The following is a 20831-nucleotide window of genomic DNA, read 5'->3' on the forward strand; positions in this document are numbered from 1 at the left end:
ACCAAAACCAAAGGATGAGTCCTGTCACTTTTGCTCTCCCATGTAACCATGTTTCTCCATTCCCACCTGATTTCCATGTACTTCTGTGCCTGCCTTCACATTGCACCATTTCCTCTGAGCAGCAGAAGTTGCTTCTATTAATGCCTTTCTACATCAAGTCCACTATAAAGAAACATTTATTGCATAATCCAAAGAAATCTTGGGCCGTATGTGTGTGAATTTAAGTTGCCCACTTACACTAGTGGGAATTCTGTTCAGAAACTCACCATCCTTTATGATGACACAGTCTGCTACTAACAGGAAACACAGTTTTGTAAAGAAATGGAAAAACACTGAAGACAATCTGAAATATTAGAAGAAAATATTATTATACACCCCAGGCTACAGGAAGCCAATTGAAAATTTTTACTCCTTGGAGTTACCTACAGAGACACTTCAAGCAAACTTTTTAAGATACATTTTGCATGCTAATTCCTGTACAAATGACAACTGAACCACAAATTATAAAACAAAAATAGTATACAATATTAAAATGTACTCTTTAGTAGAAGAGACATTAAAATATTATACATGGGGTTGGTTAGGGGTTTTGAAGCCAGGTTTGCTTGAAACGTAATTAAAGTTTAAAATAGTGAGCATTTTTTTAAAAGTCCACAAGTATCAGGTGAAATCAATGTTTGTTTTAAGATACCTGTGCAGAGAAAACACTGGACTGGTTCTTCCATGAATAAACATGCCCTCATCCTCAGTGCACTTGGTTTTTTCCCCTGGATATTTTGTAGAAATAGAAGAATTGAACATACTTAGAGCAAAAAGCAGCTCTTCCATGATTTTTTTTTTAAATCTGGGTAAATTTCACTCCTAAACTACAGAGAACCAAATCTGTATTGCTTAGCTAAGATAGCTGGAATCCCAAGAGCAAGGGTACCAACATTAAGGCAAAAGCTTCCTTTGCTTATTATTACTATTATTATTATATTATATTCCTTTGCTACAAATTTTAAATTTGTTCCCAGTGAATCCCATCACTGGAGGGACTTCCACAAAGATTTCACAAGGAAAGTTTTACTTAACAAGACAGAGGGAGCGAACAAAATATTGAAATAACTAATGGTACTCATGCTTCCCCACAGGAGGAAGCTGCAATGTCACTGACATTATGAATGTATGGAAAGATGGACTGTGCACTAGATACCTTCTAAATGGTGAGATGGAAGACAAAAGCCTAAAAAATTGGAATGAATGGAAGTTGAAAGACATGCTGATGATGAGAAAATATTGACTTCTTATTACCAGTTCTGGGAATGTGCTACTCTAATTCTGCTTTCAGCCACTGCAAAGTCACTGCAGTTAAAAATGTCACTCCAGTTCCAAGCTCAAAAATAACTCTGGGCATGTCAAAACAGGGTAAAAGGGACAAGTAAAAGAATCATAGAAGCAGAGTCTTTGTAGCTTCAAACAGAAAACCCTGCAGAAAGTCCTTTCAGAAAAACAGAGGTTAATTTCCCACAAATAGTATTTATATTTGTAAAGTATTTGTGAAGTATTTGTAAAGGAAAGCTATGAAAAGAAAACAATGATTTACTGAATAGTTGATGCATTTGACAAGTCCCAAACCAGCATGGATATTATCTGCTTTTCAAACTGCACTCAGGAAGAATTTTTTAATGATCAAACTTTGCCATCACCTCAGCTGACTCCCCAAAAGGCTTTGACAGGTAATCAATAGGCAGACAGCTGTCTGTGCACTACACAGAATTTACTCTGCTGCCTTCACTACTACAGCAAACTGAAAATCCCAACTTCAACACTGCACCCTGCCAAGAAACAAAACCAGTACAGAATTAGATAAAATCACAATTTTCCCAGCAGCAACATTACTAATTATAAATAAAGGCATCAGTAAACATTCATGTCCCATTAGCACAACGAAATCTAAGAGAATGGGGATGACAGGGGATTATAACTTTAACATATTGTTCATGACCTGGTTTATAAGTGCTCACTACCTACACTGAAGTGCTTAGCAGGGTTTCAGTTTCAATTCTTCATAACTTTTGGTAAGACGAGCACAGATACTTTATGGTTTGTGTTGCTTTGTTCCTTTTCATGAGTGTTTACTACCATTTAATCATTCCCTGCATACTAACCCATTCTTTTTTTAACTCTATCATCATGTGCAGTAGAAAATAAAGTACAATGCTGCACGGAAGAAACGAAAATGGAAGAGAAATGGCTGTTAAGTACGTTTACCTGAATGACTGCAACGTCACATCCCATAAAAACAAATCATATGCCAGTAGCACAGAAGCATCACTCGTGTTCTTGCACCCTACTTTGGCATTTATCCTTTTGTACTGTATTCCCCCCTTCATACCTCAGCTTTAGGCAATCTGTCACTAATCCAAGTTCTCCATGTCATATAATCACATGATTTATCTGCATCCTATTCCTGTTTCAGTATGGCAAACCCACTGCTGTGTTAGCAGCTCAGTGAGACAGTGTCTGCCTGAAGTTTACAGCTGATACATTAGGGTAAGATAGCACAGCATTTAATTAAGCATTGTATTCACTGTTACTACATACATAAACTTGCCACTTAATGGTAAAAGTCACACAGTAACTTGACAATATGATGGACAACAATTAATTCTACTGTCTGAGTAACACGACTTCATATCTCTGAGGTTGAATCTACTTTCCTTGCTGTTAAAGATCTAATGTAATTCACACAAAGCAAAGGCCCACATTTTAATGCTATTCATTACCTTTAGAGAGGCTAAATATACATTTAAAGCCCCTTTCCTGAATGCCAGGGTTTAAAGGAGACAGTTGCTCAGAATACACAGTGTGTTTAAGCCAGCCTGAAACCCAGCCTCCATGCCAGGAACCAGGGGAGCCTGAAACAGCAACCGAGAGCGAAACGCCAGCGAAGGGACAGCCACACAGGGAGGGCAGGTCTAACTTCTGCAGCACAGTCCCTCTCCCCCCAAAAAGGGCTTAGTTCCTCTTAATGCCTTTGTTCTTCCCTGAAAGCTGCTTAATTGTCGAAAATAACTCCTATCAAAGCTATTCATTCGTCGTTTGAAAGAATCCTAAAATATCAGACATGGCAGCAGCCAGCAGGGAACCCACAAGCCCTCCCTGCTGGAGATCCACCACCAGCTGTTGTGGGACAGCAGCTCCCTTTCTCCTTCCCTCTCTGGGCTGACACCAGGGAGGGTTTTTCTCTGGGTTCTCCCCTCAGCAGCACCAGCAGAAGCACCCTTCAGCTCCTCAGTCTGCTGCTGCCACACCAGGCACGGACAGCTGAATCCCTGCAGACACTGCTGCTTCCCCAGCCATCCTCTCCCAGTTCTTTCATCTTCCCAACCTCCTTTCCTCCCCAGACCCCTCTATCCCCCACAAGTGAAAGCAGCAAGTAAACAAAAGGCCCTTCAGCAAATCATCGGGGCTGAAATCAATCTGCAAGAATGTCCCACAATTTTTTTCCCAAACTTGTACATAAAATAGACTCCTTACAGTAGCTGGGAAGAAAATGTCATTTGCTGGTTGGTTTTTCAGCACATTAAACTGCCAGGAACGTGATAGAAGTAGTATGACATTTGGGGTAAAAAAATCCACTACTAAGTAATTCCTAGGGTAAGGATTTCAGATATTTGGTGAGGACATAGCATATAAAACATTTTATTTAAGATTTACAAAATCTGTTATTGTTTCCAGATAACATAAGGTTAAAAAATAAAATCCCATCATTTAAAGCCTACAAAAATCTAGAAGCTTAGAATATTTTCACGCAAGCATTCTCATTTATGGTACATAATCACACGTGCTTTTACAACCACTGAAAATAAAACATTCCTTCCATGACTTGAAATCAGCTCTTTTTCGAGCATACAAGAGACACCATAAATTGGATTAAAGCAAACCTACACAACTTTGAAACCCATATGTCAAACTTACAAAGTTTAAGAAAGTTAGTTCTCTGAGGACTAGAACTCCAATACATTATAAAACTTTTTCCATGTGAGCCATTTATGGGAAAAGACACTAAAGAACAACTTTAAAGCTGACATAAAAAGAAAAACATGGAATGAGGTTCATTTCTGGTGCTACTCCACTCAGTTACACCACGGGTCAACTTGTCCCATGATCTGTAGAAATACTGTCATGATTCATCACAGTAAAAAAAAAACCACCAAAAACTTATTTAATTAAAGCATCAAATACACTAGACAAACTAGGAAACAACTGTCAGAAATATTTCAAATTGAAAGTATAATTTCCACCAGCATTAAATACATTCAATCATCTTAAATGCCTTTTGATCTTACGTTCTCAGAGCAAATTTATTTTGTCAAATTACCCTAAGATGCAAACAAGAAGGAGCTATTATAATGCCAATATTACCTCCATCAAGCAGATTAACTTGCCAATTATTAAATTACACATCTGGCCTGCCAGGTATTCTCAGCTGGCAACAAGTTCTAATTAGCTATTTGGAAGTGCTCGGGGTGGTAGCCGAACAGCCTCTGCGCGTAAGGATCGCCGCTGGCCGCGGGTTTCTGCGCCGGGCGCTGGTGGAAGCTGTCGGCGTGGAAGTGCTCACAGTGCAGGCTAATCCACTCTCGCTCAGTACTGTACCTCTCAGCTTCGGCAAGGATCCTGGTCAGAGCCATGATGTAGCTCAGAGCCATCTGCAGGGTCTCATACTTGGACAGTTTCTTGTCCTGCCCCCACTGCGGAACCACCTTCCTCAAGCGGTCGAAGGCCGTGTTCAGTCCCTGCATCCGTCTCCTCTCGCGGGCGTTGGCAGCCAGTCTCCTCTTGGCAGCGTTCTCCATCCTTTCCGAGCTGCACTTCACAACGCAGCCCCCTCCACTCCTGCACGCCGTGTCTGACTCCACAGCCGAGTCCAGCTGACCAGATTGACAGGTTTTCATGTTTGATGCAGCTTCACTTCCACACACACACACACACACACACAAAGATCACCTAGCAAAAATTCGCTGTCTAAAAAGTGGTAAGGAAAGCACTCATGGAGTAGCCTTCGTACCTCTGGAATCTGTTTCCTGATATCAATTATGGAGTATTTTTCTTGGCTTCTAAAAAAATAAATAAAAGTTCTTCTGGTTCTTCTGGAAATTGTTTCTTATTGTTGAAAGAAAGAATGAAGCATTTTTTATGTCTTATGCTTTCATTCTTTTAATTTCTTTAATCTCAAAGAGAGAGAGAAAACAGTGAAACCTCCATTCTCAAAATGTACGTTACTGAAGAAAACGGTCCGTTTAATCCAAGAAGGATCTCACTGGATTAAAGGCACAACAACTCCAAGTGGCTGTTTCAAATGAGAGAAGTTCTGATTCAGTTTAGGAGAGCATTCTGCGATGGTGAAGGCTTGTGATCTAAAGACGTAACTTCCTAAGAGAGATCTCTTTTTTCCTTGGCCTCTGCCGGCCAGCAACGATTGTGTCAAGGACAAGAGGAGGCTTTATAGAAACGGCAAAAGCTAAACAGGTGGTAGCAGGTGGGTGGGCGGCACGCTGCTGCCATCCCAGCACCTTCCCACCCTGGGAACTACAGGGGGAAAAAAAAGCCAAACAGTAAAATCCCAACATTACAGCCTTCATCTGGTGAGAAGTCTTCCAAAGCCATTCTGTCCAGCCCTAACAACTTGCCATCTGGAGTAGTGTCTGGCTGGCCCCACAAGACTCTGGGCAGTTAAGCAAAAGATCCTTTCAATGGATAATCTGTTGCAACTCAGGGAAAAAAAAAAAAATCTCTGTGCATTGTAGTATTTGTACATTAAAACATGTGAAAATTCTGCCTAAGTATTGAGGATAGAGGAAATAATTGTGTTAATGAAACAGGAGAAAGAGCTAAAATATACATGGCCAAGAATACCACTGTTTTGCACATATGGCACCAAAAGAAGTAAACTCAAATTATTAGAAACCTCTGGCATTCGCAATTTTAATATTGTATAAAGTACACAATATTGTGACCAGAGTAGTATCCTGAGGAAAAAAAAGGATATATAAGGATAATAAATTTGCCTGTCAGCAAACTCCAAGTCATTAAAATAATTTAAATATATTTAAACAGTTAAAATATAGCTATAGGTTTATCTAATAATTGCAAAAATACTTAGACGGGTTATGATAGCTATACACAAAAACATGTAAGAATACAAATCACCTGAAAACTGCCCTTTTTAATGCAGCCTATTCAAGTATATATGTGTATTTTATGTGAATGAAAGGTATCTTTTTAGTAACATCTCTAAATAAGTGACAAGAATAAAAGAGGATGTGAAAAACAAAACTTCTTGCTGGCAGCAAGGGATCAATTCTGCTACCAGCTGTAATGACAGAGAAGCCACAATATACACACACCCATGCTTCATAATTAAAACATCTTTCTTTTACTGTACTTGTATTAATAGAATTATAACTACATAAACTTACAAGGAAATATCATATAATCGTTTCATGATGTACGGGAAAGGAAAAAAAAAAACCCTGCCACATAATAATTTATTATCTGTATTGATTTCAAACTTAATTAAATTGTTACCAGCATTCATAAATTAGCAACTTTTTTCATTAGAGACTGAATACTGTATATTTATTTAGAACTATAGTTCAATTGTTTTCATTATGACTCCAAAACTTGGTGTAGTTGTAAACAGCTGATTAATCCCTAGCAAAAGCAATGACAATGAAATGAGGTTGAATAATCCAAAAACAATAGGATGCAATTGAACACTAATGGACTCCAGCATGACAGATGTTGGACGTCGGCTGTTACGCCCAGTTGCTCTGCTCTTAATATTCCACATCCTAATGATCATGAACGGAGATGATAGTTGGGGTAGGGAGTCTCCATTATTCCATTATCAAAATGTATGCCGCTTCTTCAATTTTTAAAGAAGTGCAACTTCATCACGTTTCATTAGAAATGTTCAACTTGGCTAGCTGTGCGCGCTGACCTATTCTCCCAAACATAACGAGCCACTGCCACACGCTAAAATGCCACTTTCTGACAGACAACTTCTGATTATCTGTGTGAGAACAGCTCCCTTCCAAAACCCACAGAAACATATGCCTTTCCCAAAAGGATCAGCAATTAGAACTTGTGAGATTTCTGTTTCTGAAGATGCTCCATGGGAAGTACCGCATGTGTGGTAGAAAAGAAAATCCACATCTGATTTCATGCTATTGCTAAAGCCCATTTTAGTGCTACTGCAGCCTTCTAACCCAAATAAGTCTGTGAGTTAAACCCTTTGTCTCTGGCAATGAATGTCAAATGATTTTTCATGTAAAAAGCACCAGAGAATTAAGGTGTTCTGTAAGCTAATAAATACTGTGTGTTCTCATGAAATAGCTACTACTCAATTCAGGTAATTAATCACTCTTCATCTTAAGACTGCTGTTAATGTCATGCCATAAATACAGAAAGCTCTCCTTTAAAATAAAGAACTGTATTTTTTCACTTGGCAGCAGCTTTCTTTTTTAACTCAGTATGTCCTGCCAGTACAAATTACAATGAAGACTTCAAATATATTGAAAATCACAGTGCTTCAGAAACTTTGTATTTTACTTCACTAACACACAGTAACACAAGACACAGCAGTGCTGTTAATTTCTCCCTTCCTAATTGATTCACCACCATTATCATGCTTTGACTAACATACCACTGTAATCTCAAGAGAGAAGCTGTGATTTATCTCTCCTGCTGAACACACTCTAACTTCAGCTTAAATGATTTACTATCAAATCACAGGACAGATCCATTTAGACTACTAACAAACTAATAACAGGATTTTATAGCTCGTAGGCAAAGCTAAAAAATGCTGGCTGATCAAAACACCTGCTTTTCAGCACTTAAAATTTTGTAAAGCTCCTGCTTTATGAAAGTGAAATATAAAACGTATCAAGGTCTTATCTACACCAATCTGGTTCATTTGCACAACCCCCTTGCACAGCTTTATGATAATGTTACCTCAAACTAAAAAAATATCTGCTTTATTGCTCAGTCAATAAGAGAAAGGGTAGCAGTTGGAATTTCCACAGGTTTCCTTCACTTGGTCTGATTTCCTCTATATTTCAGCTTGTCTCAATTAATGCTTACATAATCTTATTCCCTTCTCCCTTTACTTTTAACAACTTCTCATATATATTACTATTCAAAATACTTTTTAAATTATTATCAATATTTTTATTTTATATATATATATATATATTAAAAGCCATTACTATATCCTGATGTGATAAACTGCTGTGGTGCTAAAACCTTTTCTTAAATATTAACTTATATTAGTTTCATGGGGTTTGCACATCAACCATTTCTCAAAAAATTCCCTTTTACTCTCCTATTTTTTCTCATAAAATAATCTCAAGCCAGAAAAAAAACACAGAATCACCACAAAGAAGTTCTGTGTCTACCCAGCTGCTCAAATTTCAATCTTTGATTCTCTAACTGTGCAGGTACCAATTTAGTGTTATTCCACGATCCTTGCAGCATTATTCCTGGGTCACATTTTAATCATTAAACAGTATCATTAACCAAAATATTATGTTTCCTACAGAGAAACACGAGAGCCAGATAACAATGCTATTTCAGTCATAAACCAGATTATTTTAGCAACTTTAAGTCACCACCAATATTAGGAAATAAATAAAGGAGAGTTTCAATCCATAAAAGAAATTAGCTAGTTTCAAGATTTATGACTACATACATAAACCCATTCAAAATTGTCTGCTAGGTATCCAGGTTAAAAACTCAGATGCAATTAGTGCAGCACCCACTAAGAGATGAATGGCTTTCACCTTTACTACTATGGAAAATACAGTCTAATTACTTTTATTGGGGATTGACTGGGGCCAGATACTGAATTTAAAATGAAATGAAAGCAATATTTCTGGTTAAAGTTTACTCCCTCTCTACTTTCTCTACCTGTATTTATAAAAACATATCCAAGCAACACATCAAAACAAGAATCTTACCTGTCTCTTCTAGCCAGAACTATTTCCTCTCAGGTAGAGCCTTTCTAAAAGCCTCAAGACTCCTCACCACTGTCGTTTACAGTGAGCAAAGCAGAAAGACTGGCATGCTGCACGCTGCCTAATTAAGAGCAGGTGGGTAACTACCAAAATATGACCATCCTTAAGGGCCCAATTTCTTGTAACATTTGACTCAGCTCACAAGACAGGCTAGAAATCCGTGGTGTGCAGAATCACTTCTTTTCCTGCCTTGCCTATTTGCATTGTTTTCCCTGTCAGAGCTGCAGGACTATCCCAAAGCAACAATTCACTAGAGAATGTTGTACCCTGAAGGGACACTCACTAACTAATACTGGAAATGGAATAACAATCTACAGCTGCAGGAGGAGTTTGCATTCATTTCACCTGGGGCTTCCCACCCTTTCCTATAAAGTGCTTAGGACTGTTCACTCTTCAGTCTCTCTGGGCTGAGCTCTTGTTCTAGCAGCTCAGGTAAGTGTCCCACATACTCTTCAGGCTCTACCTGCTGTACTGTCCTCAATTCACCCATTTCTCTTCTGTTCCACATTTTCCTTCTCACTTCCCTCAGGTGAGGCTCAGAAACAGAGCTTGCCCCAGTGATCCTGCACAAAACAACCTTTAAACGTAACTTTGTTCAAAAGCATGCCTTTACAACAGGAAGTCAGAAACCTCTTAAAAAACCGAAAAGGAGAGAGGAGTCCTTTTGCCACATGACTAGAGGAACCTATCTTGAACATTTAACTGTTTCTCACCTATGTTATATATTGAATTTGGTTACATTATGTACCTTGATACAAACACACTACAGATCATGAAAGCAGTTTCCACCTAGAATAATACTGCAACCCTCTGCACCACTAGAGCAGCAAAAAAGCTCTGACATATTACAAAGCTAGTGAATTATCCAAGTATCATATAAATCTCATGTGCTTAAAAATACAGTTTTCTATCAAGGTCAACTGCACCTGCTTAGCAATTTGCAAAAGCTGTCCTGATGTTTTTCACAAGGGAACCTACAGACACAACACACCAGGGCACACACAGCGACCTGGCACAATGTTCACTGGTCACTGCTCCAGCAGAACTGTGCAAGGAAGCTGGGCTGCTGCAGCACTACAGCTGTGGGGGAGCTTTGTTCCACCAAGTCTGGGTGAAATACTGACTCTCTGTTCATCTATCACCTGGGAATTAACTTGATCAGCAATATCTGCAGTAACACCAGGCAATACAAATTTTAAAAAAGTTAGTTAAAAATACTTAAGCGTTACATAGGCATTCTGACACAGGCAAGAGCAGAACCTGTTCATTTAAGATGTAGTTCAGTTTCTTTAAGCACCTTTTATTTTCCTGTCTACTCAGTTTCAATGAGACAAGAGTCTTCCAGAGAAGACCTTTCCTTACTATATAGCTTGAGGCTTATTAAAATTATGCAAAAAGCACTATGCATACTCTGCACCATGAAACAGATGGGGCAAAGAATCTACTTTATCCTCCTGATTCCAGACAGGAATTACTGTTCTTATGACCTCTGATAGATGTTTTCCTAACCTGTTCTATAAAACCTCTAACAGGGTAATTAGCAGCACAAGTGCTAAGTTATTACCTTTTCACAGATCAGATATCTCAGGATTAGAAAGATGAAGTAGATGTCAGGACTTACTTCATCAGCTGATTTGACCACATTTCCTCACAGCAGAAGGAATTATAAACTCAGGACTCTTGGGTTCAGTGCCAGATTCTGGAGAGAGCAATTTTCCAGAGGTGTTTTTTACCTCTCAGTCCTGAGGATCTTACCTCAGTCCTTCTCTCTCTTGTGGCCCCTCCCCTTTTTTAACTTTTTCAGGTGTCTCTGATCCAATCGTCACCCTGCCCATTCCTCACACCTGTGCATCACAGTCACCTCTGTAAAATACAAGGAGATCTTTGAGGTGACAGGGATGGCAACTCCCATGTTTACCCCCTGTTCCCACTGCCTTCCAAATACAATTGGTTGGTCCTTTTAGCCTCCAACCACAGATGTTTGTTCCAAATGGATTCTGCAAAGATGGCAACAGCCAAAGCCTATTTATAAACCTGCCTGAACCTAGGATGTGTGCACTTGTTTTTAGAACTTTATAAATGTAGCTAAATTTAATGAGATGCTTGTCACTGAAGCAACACCAATGCTACAAATGAAACAAAACAAAAAAATCCCAAGATTGCTGCAAGGAGTGAATGAACCAAAATATTTTAATAGGAAATCAGCTGTGTTCTTCCTTAATCAACACACATGGTCAGACAGCCTCAAGCAGAGGGAATGATTTGCTATTACACTGCCCCTGCTGACAGGTCAGCCTTTTGCTGGATCAGGTGGTGTTAGGGCTTTCCTGTCCCTAGGAGCTGCTTCCTCCCAAACACCAGCGTGGGAGATAACACAGCAGTCATAGATTGAGCTGGTTCCCCACACCAACCTTGTGAAAAAACAATCTTTCTTACCCTGTAGTAAGTTACTCTTAAATTACCTATTTGCCATGACATCAGAAGCACAAGAAACATTAACATAATCTAAATACTAAAAAAAAACCCCTCAATTTAATTGGTTCTACATTCAAAAATAAAAAATACCAAGACCATTAATGAGTTAGCCTTTTTTTTTTTTTTTTTCTATTTCCTTTGGAACTGTGTAGGAAGCCTACAATAAGTCCTAAAAATAGCAACTGAATGGGTAACTATGCTGAGAGACAATATGGAAATTCATCATGGAACAAAATTGCTTCCCTAGAAGACTCTCCCCAGCTGTTTAAGACCACCAAATATCAAGATGTGAAAACCCAACCCCTTTTTATTTTCTGATAACCCTTCTTCTCTTAATATCTGGGGATTGTATTCCTGATACACAGGAGAACTGAGCCTGTTCATAGAGTATCTACAGACTTTAGTACTGGCAATGAACTGACCTAATCACAACCTATGGAAGAGAGAGATGTTACAGGAGTAGAGCTTTCTGTTTACTCTTGAGGGGACAAAACCTAGCAGAGAAAGGGAGATATAAAAGGTGTGTCATGGTATTGAGGGGAGATGAGCTCCCACTGAGTTTCCCGAAAACCTCATCAGAAAAAATCTTATTTATAATCAAGAAAACAAAAAACCTGCTTGCACATGCAGATTCTGGTCAAGCAAAGAGTTTGGTATTCTTCAAAAGCAGGGAAAAAACTGCAGCATTTTATTACTGAATTACATCCTATTTTAATATTAAAAGTTTGTAACTGTGAAAAAATTTCTAACTGAAAAAAAAAATACACTCCCTGAGTAAAAGCACCATTTCTCTCCCCAGACATGAACAGCTCATCCACCTCAGTTCTAGCGAGGTTTTTTCCCCTCACATGCCAACTGTCCAAGGAACAGGACCAATGAGAGCCACTCTGAACATTCAGCTTTTGATTCCTTCCACCAAGAACATTGATTTTCTCAATTCTTTCCTACACTGAAAAGTCACTGTCTATTGAATATTCTCTACCAAGAAGCATAAAGACCTCAGACTGGAGCTGACATCTTCCCTGTACCTGTTGCCACAAAACCCAAGGAGATATGGAAATATGAGTGATGATTCACGGGACACTGGGACTTGAGTAGCTTCTACAACATAAAGACTTTGCAACCTCCTTCACTCCAAATACAGAAATAATCAATGTGCAGAACGATACAAGGTAGTTTAAGGATGAAAATGAGTGCTGAAATTGTTGCAAATACAAATACTTCTGGACAAGTAGACAAAAAAAAAAAAAAGTCAGCAGAGAATGGTCCCCTTTTTGAGAAGCAGAAAAGTAGACAAGGAAGAAGCTCTGTGTGGGATAAAATGTAGTATCTAATGCCATGAACCTCCAAAGACCTGAGTATATTTAATATTCAGCCCTAAGTAATCTCATTGCATTGAATTGTTGGAGTCTGAGACACAGAGTGTGTGCACTTGTTTCTGATACCTAACTCTGAAATCCAGAAGAACACTGAATTTCATACAATATGAAATTTATGGACATGTTTTCATGGTGATACATGAAAACAACTGTTAAAGTTAGATAGAAAAAGCTAAAAGTGTGAGTGTGTAGATTAGAGTTTTCTTAAGTCACTGGGTGAAAAAGTGAAAGTTTAGAAAAACTAGTTTAGAAAGCAGAAGACAAGATGAAGGATTTAGAGTGTTGTTTTTTTTCCTTCTTTCTTCTTCATGTTCTTCTAGAGGTTTTTGGGTAACAGTAGGTGATTGGATAGAGAATGCCACAGTGCAGCACACAGGTGATGGGTCATTAAGAGAAATAATTTACGTGTCTGTTGCTAATTGGGTAAGAATAAGTATAAAGATAAAAGAACTGTGTGGTTCGGGGCCATTTTGAGCTTTCAAAGCCAAAGTGAGCCACAAGGCCATTTTGTATCATCAGAGCCAAAATGTGCCAGGTTATGGTGAATTGAACTTGTGCAGAAAGTCTGGAGAGACCTGCCAAGTTCTGTGATAACATCCTAATAAACAGGAGAAACAAGATCCTAACGAGCTTTGGAGTTTTCTTCAGGCCCAGAGAACTGTGATAAGCAGGACTCCCCGTGAGGAAATATCCCCAAGGAGCTCAGCTCAGAGAAGCTGAGAAATCCAGGAGTGAAACAAAGTACAGAAGAAATGCAGCAGAATCAAGAAAGAGAAAAAAAAAAACAAAAAGAATTTTAAAAAAGTTACATGAATGGCAGTCTGCTTACAATATTAGACACCAGCACCTGGAATTTCAGGGAAAAGAGAAAAGTGGTGAAAGGCAGTGGGGAAAAACAAGGGCCACAAGATGAGATATACGCAGAGATACAGGCAGGAATAGAACGTGACAGTAACAAAACATGGGGAGGTTTCAAGCAGACTGAGCTGCAACAGTTTACAGTGGCAGGAACATGCAGTCCCTAAGATTAGGAAGTGTTTTTGTTTTATTTCTTCTCAAGCCCTCTGACTGATTGTTGTAACATGGAGAAGAGAATGTGATGCACCTTGGAAATGAATTACAGTTATACAGCTGGTTCCTAGCCAATTAGGAAGAAGACTCTCAAAACTCTTCATCTCCCAAAAACGTAATTAATGCTACATTTAATGTTGCTTGCTTAAAACAAAATCGTGTCTAGATTGTGCCATAATTTATTGACTAATAAAAATACAAGAAGGAACAACGGAGAGAGTGATGCCAAAGGATGCTGTGAGCTTTTTATAAAATCATTTTTCACTTCAAAAGGAGTTATTTTCTTGTGTAAACAGGCATAAAATTACTACCCAGTGCCCTGCTTCTCATTGATTTCTATTTGGCACAGTTTGCCAGATGCTGTTTGGTCTCTGAGTGCTGCCTTGACCTCCACTGGTGAGTGGCCCCTTTCTGCTTGGTGGCTCAGCATTTTCCCAGCAGGGAGGTCCCACCCCTCTCATAGTTCGGTTGCAACTTTTGCTAAAGGCTCAGAGGTTACCCATATGTTGTAGTGGAGGGGCCAGCCTGGCTGGAATTAACTCAGGAGTGGCGTCCAGCTTTGTGGCTGGAGCTGGCCCAGAGGAGATTATAAATGTCCCAAAACTAATTAAATATTTTGTCTCCTGCTGGTAAACAAAAGCGAATGAGGGCAAAAATACGAAATGCCTGATTTAACTAGGATCTGTAAGTAGCTTGACAACAGCAACCCTGAAGTCAGTGATGCATGATTTAAAAGCCCCTAATGGGTCAAAGCTGTTACACAAATGAGACTTTTGTCGATTATCCTTCACTTTATATATTTGCAGAACTGTTACATAAATGTATTTCCTATCAGTTTTCAGAGCACTTCACACGAGCATTTCTGGGCTAACAGACATGCAGTCCAGATTATTTCCCTGGAAGCTTTCTTAACTTTCACTTTTGCACTGAAGAAATACAGAAATAACCACCAAGGAAACAGGTACAAATAGGAAGTGACAGCATTTTCAGTAACATTTTGAAGGCTCTGAACTGTCAAGTGTTGCTTCATAAAAATGAGAGAGAAGAATTCTCTCAGTTAATAACAGATCCAGTAAATTTTTTTCAATTCCATTTTCTCAGCTAAGTGCCTTGTTCCAGGCACATCTATTTAAATATATATATAAAATACATATAGAATATATATAATCAGTTAAATTATTTAAATGCAGGATAATATATATTTAATCAGTTAAATTATTTAAATAATGGCTCAAACACTTTGATATGTATAATTCAGAATTCATGTATTCAGTTGTGTAAATCAAAAATCCACTCTCATGGCATTTTAAATATTGTATGTCCATAAGGGTATACTATATTTTAAAATACACTGCTGCATACTCAGTTTCTTTTCTCTAAGAAATATGTAAGAATTGTCACATAAATATTCCATGACAAGGTTTTAGAAGGTTAAGTGATGAAAAGTCTCACAAAAATCCCATTATTAAAGAAAATGAGAATTCTAATTTGATGTTCTGTACGCTGATTTCCCATTCATGCTTAACTTCACGTGTTTCTGTAATCCTCCTGCAGCTAGAGGGAATAATCCAGTATCCAAAGGTAAAAACAGATGTAAGGTTTGGTTGTCCAGTGCATAATGCTGTGAACTAGAAAGTGACTTAGTAATGAAAGCAGAGCATTCACCTCATCGGGGGGGCATGTATTCAATATTTATATTTTCCATAAGCCCAGTTTTACATGCTTTTTCTAAAAAAAAACCTTTACAGTAAGGTTACCTTTATCTGCTGAAAGTTGAAACTTACTCAAAAATGGCAAGGATCAAGTATAGGAGGAAAAGAAAAGGAAACCTTAAAACCAATTGTATAAATATATATATATGTGCACACATATATAAAATACACAAAACATATATATATATAGATCTTACTTCATTTTTACTGTACTTTACCATTCGATTTTTCCATTATAATTTAACTGTTATGCAAATGAAGCAACCCTCAGTCAGTTTAAGTAATAGTTTATACTAAGGGCTGATGTTGTAATTACTGCTTTCCAAATTAAGGAGGAACTCTTGTAGCCCTCTTGCTCTGTGCCCTGCCCAGACAGCTGAGCGCCCACGCACACACTCATATTCCACATCTGCTCTTTTGTCTGGACGGACAGCAGGACGCCACAGAGGTTTCCCCATCAAAAGAAAGGCAATTCTAAAAGATTAAGATGTTCTAGTTAGGCACATGGTAACATTTGATGTTTCGGATTTTCGGCTCTCCCGAGTGTCACATCCGCGAGCTCTGACGGATTGGATGTGACGGGTTTATTCTAAAAGCTATCAGGAAAGGCAGTTGTGAATAAAGAAACACTTAATGTCGTGCCTGCTGATAGATAATGCTGCCTCAGAATGCACAAAGGACAAGGTTTCCCACCAGGTACAACAGAATAAAGTAGTAATCCTTGGCTAGGAGAGCAAAAATCTCGCTGCACTCCATGCACAAACCACTGAATATTTGATATCAAAAAGCTTGGTGTTTGTTTATTTTTTTCTTGTGAAGCTAATTGTTTAATTCCTTATTATTTCAGGATTTCAAGAGTCTTGAAAGTCAGCATTCTGTCAGATTTCAGTAGAATTTCCTTCTGAATTCTACAAACTCGAGGATGGGAAAGTTAATTATTCTCTCAGTGGAACTTCATTATTATCACTGTGGAAATTTCAAATTGAGAGTTCTAATAATTTTATTTACAGAAATATTTTCATCCACTGCTGTTACACAAGTTTCCTTCTTCCATACAAAATTACACTAACATTATTTAATTGCGTACGCTGTGGTTTATGTCATCAACTACTCATGGACTTTAATTCCCACAAAAAATGCAGGAAGGCAGCTCTATTTCTGTCACAGCTGGCCTCATATATAAGTAAGAAGACAAGATGAGAAGTAAGAAGATAGGTATTACTTCTTTTTTCTTACAATTTAGAAAAAGAAGTCTGAGCACAGTAATAATCATACTTACTTGTGTAATTCAGACTCGCTAAAAACTGTGCCTCCGATAAAAGCGCTATTGGTTTGAAGAATTAGGGATGCTTTTAAAGTCAAAAACTAGGAAAACTTTTAAGGAATATGGGTGACAAAAAAGGGAACGTGAATGTATGACTGACAGGGGACACGAGCTTGTCTCTGTTTCTTCAGCAAGGTTCTCCATACATTGTTCAATACATTCCAGGCCCAGCTGGAAGAAACATGTAAAAAAATTTCTGCTAGTTAAGAAATGACTGGCAGAATCAGTGTCAGGTCTCACCAAAACAACTGAGGAGAGGAAATAAACACAGAGAATTTATGATACCCCCAACTTTTCCTCAGCTGGCAGGAAAGGCTAACAGAAGCAATGAATTCATACTGTACTCTTCTAAGGATCAAGATCCCGCTTTCTTTTTGTCCATCTCAAAATCCTAGGGCATAGCACAACTTAATCCACATTCCCAATCAGCTGGGAATGTAGCCAAGACTACACCTCCTAAAGTACAGCTCCCTCTGGAGCTCTTCCTGGAACCGGCTGTACTCCTCTTCAGTCAGTGCTAATGCTTGAAAAGAGAATCAAATCCTTTGTTAAGAACTTCCAAAATTAAACAGAAATACCAATTAACTGCTATTCTGCCTGGAACTAATTTAATTCAAAGGCGTCTTCTGGTACCTTGGGATATGGTGTGTTCTGCTCTGGAGAGAATCAATCGGTGAGAGATTGATGAAGGGGTGGTGAGGTCAGGTTTGCAAATACAGAACCATCTGCAGAGTCTCCTGGGTTGGTACCTGCAGCACAGTAATTTACAGGAGCAGGTGTTCCCTTTTAATCTACCGGGTTTTTTTCTGCTGAAATTGTAACTTTATTGAGAAGTGCCTGCAGTTTGTTACTAAGAGGGTACTTTGTTCATTTTTGCTATTAACTAACTGCTGAAAGGTTTTTGAAAGTTTTAATGCCCATAATCCTTAAAAACACAGTTAAGAAAGGAGGCTGTGATGTTAAATATGGAAATCAATCAGACACATCTTCAGAAAACTGCAACACATAAACATAATAAAGCCCAAAAGTCTGTTCTTAAAACAGAATTGTATTGTTCAGGGATGAGCCATTTATTCCTGAATAAGGGTGACTGAAATTATCCTAGTCATTAAGATTATAATTTATTTTTGTTCACAGACTTAACTAATTATGGAGAAAGGAAGCTTTCTGAAGCAGCAAAAAAATTCAAGAATTCCAGCTGGAATTTCCCACCTGAGTTGAGCTTGGTGGGATGGGCACTCATACACACTATGGACTATCTGGTCACATGCTGGGTTTTGTTCTTTCACTTTCCTGTTCTTTGGAAAATTTTATTTATGGTTTGCAGTAAACTTCAGGAAATAAAAGGACAGTGACTCAGCAACTGAGAAAAATCCCTTGTTCTGTGTTTTTGTCTAAGTCTCTTAATTAATTTCAAGACAGATTTACTCCTCAGGGGGAAAAAAATAGATGTGAGAATAAAATGTGCTTAATTGGCATATTTTCCAGTTTTTAATTGAATTAATTTAATTTTTACCTGACCAAGCATCACCCTTTATTTCAATTTAGGGTTGTTTTGGTTTTTTTTTTACTTCTGGGAAGGTTCTCTCTGTTCCCGGCGTGTTTCCCTGTCACTCTGATGAATACTGAGACAAAGAAATCTTTCCCAGAAATAACTGCCTCATCTGTTGCTAATTTCCCTTCCCATCCCTTATGGAACACATGGCTCCTTCCTATGACCTCTTGCTGTGTGCACATTCATGAAATCTTTAATTTCCTCTTCTTGCAAAACTTCCCAAATTTAATAACAATTTTCAATGTATGTTTTCTGTCTATTCTCATCTAAATAACGCAAAAGAAATGCAAAGTATTTTCACAACTCCTTTAAGCAAACCTGTTAAATGGCTTATTGAATAAAAAAAATGGCTTCCCATTTTCTTTACATCCCTTTTAGCTCTACATTCATTTCCACAGCAACAAACTTGTATGGTTTTTGCTGCTCACTAATGTTTCTAGTTTTGCCTCCTTCCTCATGGCTGTGTGCTTTCCTCCTGGCTCCTACATGAGCTGCAGAGGTGCATGCCAAAGAAGCAAAATAAACAAATGGGTGTTTAAATGTTCATGTCTGGGCTGCTGAAGCTTCTGTTGGACACTCTCACAATAACTAACACTCAAATGCACAGGAATTTTTGGAATTGTATTTCCCTTCACGTAATTTGCTCTTGGTTCAACACACCTCTATGCCACCAGTCTTAATTAAGAAAGCAGCACAAAATAGTTTTGCAAATCCTCTGCACCAGAAACACTGAACAAATCCTTTGCAAAAAGATGTGAAACAAGGCCACACAAGTTCTAAATAATCTTAAAGTTTGCACAACCTATTTTTTGTATTGGAAGACAGAATTTGTCACCAACAACCAATTTCCTTTACTGTTAACTGAAAATGTGCAATACATTAAAATAAGTCTTAGTGAATAATCAGGATCACCAGGTCAGCTACACAATATTTCATGAGAAAAAAGTTGCTCCTCAGAAAATAAGTGCTCTTTTTCTTGCCACTCTCAGCAGCCTTACTTGTTTTGCATATGGTTGCATGTTTAATTAGCAATCTTTCTGTAAGTGTCTGCAATTAGACAACGATGATTAATAAAATAACTCCTTTAAAGCTCCATTTAGGCAGCAGAACTGCACAATCAGGTATAATTAATTCATCATTAATAAATCATGGCTGATTAACTAATATGTTGATTACAAACACATTACTGCATAGCCTCCCACCTGAGCTCTGGTGATTTTTCTATCCTGAAAAGAAATAGAGACAAAGTAGTAGTAAAGTATAAAAAAAAAAAAATGCTTTAAGCAGCAAAGATGTTAGTTTGGTCAGGAAACTTAGATAACAAATCTCTTTAAAATGTATGGGCCTTGTTCATTATCAGTCCTCTTGAGTAACAGAAATAATTGTACTATTTGTTATATGTGGATAGGTGAACAATAACTGGTTCTTTAGGTCATTTATATTGCTAAGGAAGGCTTTTTTACCACAAGCATCTCTGATTATGGGCCAGAGGAAGAATTCAATGCAGCACCACAAGTGTGGTCCATGTCCCATGGCAGACAGAGCACGATCCGAGCTGTGAGGAGAGGAGGCCAGGCCTAAAGCTGCCACAGCAGCCCTGCTGCCTCCACAGCTGTCATCTGACCACGACTCCATGTTTATAAATCATACTGCAGCTCCAGCAACTTCAGCAGGACTGAATACAGGAGAAGAAGGTGCATTTCCATTTGGAGACTCCTTCTGCTTGCCACCTAGCCCCTGACCTGAGTAGTGCATTAAAATCACATTTTTGGTATGTTCTTTGTAGCTGCAGGAGACAGAACTTTCTATTTAAATTAAGATTCTCACGCTGTTACTTGTCCAGCTACTTGGACTTAAGTAAGGTGTAAGTAACAAGTTCTGATAAAATTCAAAATAAATGGAAAAAAGGGAACTTGGCACAACCAAGTTCCTCATGATTTATAATGGGATGACAACCAACTGTTCCCATATTATTAGGCTGACTTTTGAATTCAAAACACGTCACACTGAAATACTGCAAAGAACCAAAGCAAAGCTTAAGACAGAGGTCACTTGAAAGGGAAAACAGTTTCAGCTAGAGTAACTGAAAGTTCTGGATTCCTAACAAATCCAGTGAAAGACCACATCATGATAACAAAATCTGAAGCAGTACACTCCATGAAGATTATAGAAGAAACTTTCAGTTTAGGAGAAAATCTTCAGGTTTTGAAAAATAATTGACACTGCTGCACCCAATAATTCAACTAATAA

At 38.2% G+C, this 20831-nt stretch overlaps 1 protein-coding gene across 1 annotated transcript; it reads right to left on the reverse strand.

The window, feature by feature from the left end:
• Nucleotides 1-4487: 4487 nt before the first annotated feature.
• On the reverse strand, nucleotides 4488-4943 carry ATOH7 (atonal bHLH transcription factor 7). Its single transcript, XM_005530499.1, has one exon. It carries the CDS (start codon nucleotides 4941-4943, stop codon nucleotides 4488-4490), a length of 456 nt encoding a protein of 151 aa, XP_005530556.1.
• Between the last annotated feature and the right edge of the window lie 15888 nt (nucleotides 4944-20831).

This window comes from Pseudopodoces humilis, chromosome 9 (genome assembly GCF_049639895.1).
Source record: "Pseudopodoces humilis isolate 2021_Gansu_Grassland_sample_001 chromosome 9, ASM4963989v1, whole genome shotgun sequence".
NCBI classification, from domain to species: domain Eukaryota; kingdom Metazoa; phylum Chordata; class Aves; order Passeriformes; family Paridae; genus Pseudopodoces; species Pseudopodoces humilis.

Bases quoted from the DNA above. Each gene is read 5' to 3' on its own strand.
- ATOH7 (XM_005530499.1), bottom strand. From the start codon at position 4,943: ATGAAAACCTGTCAATCTGGTCAGCTGGACTCGGCTGTGGAGTCAGAC.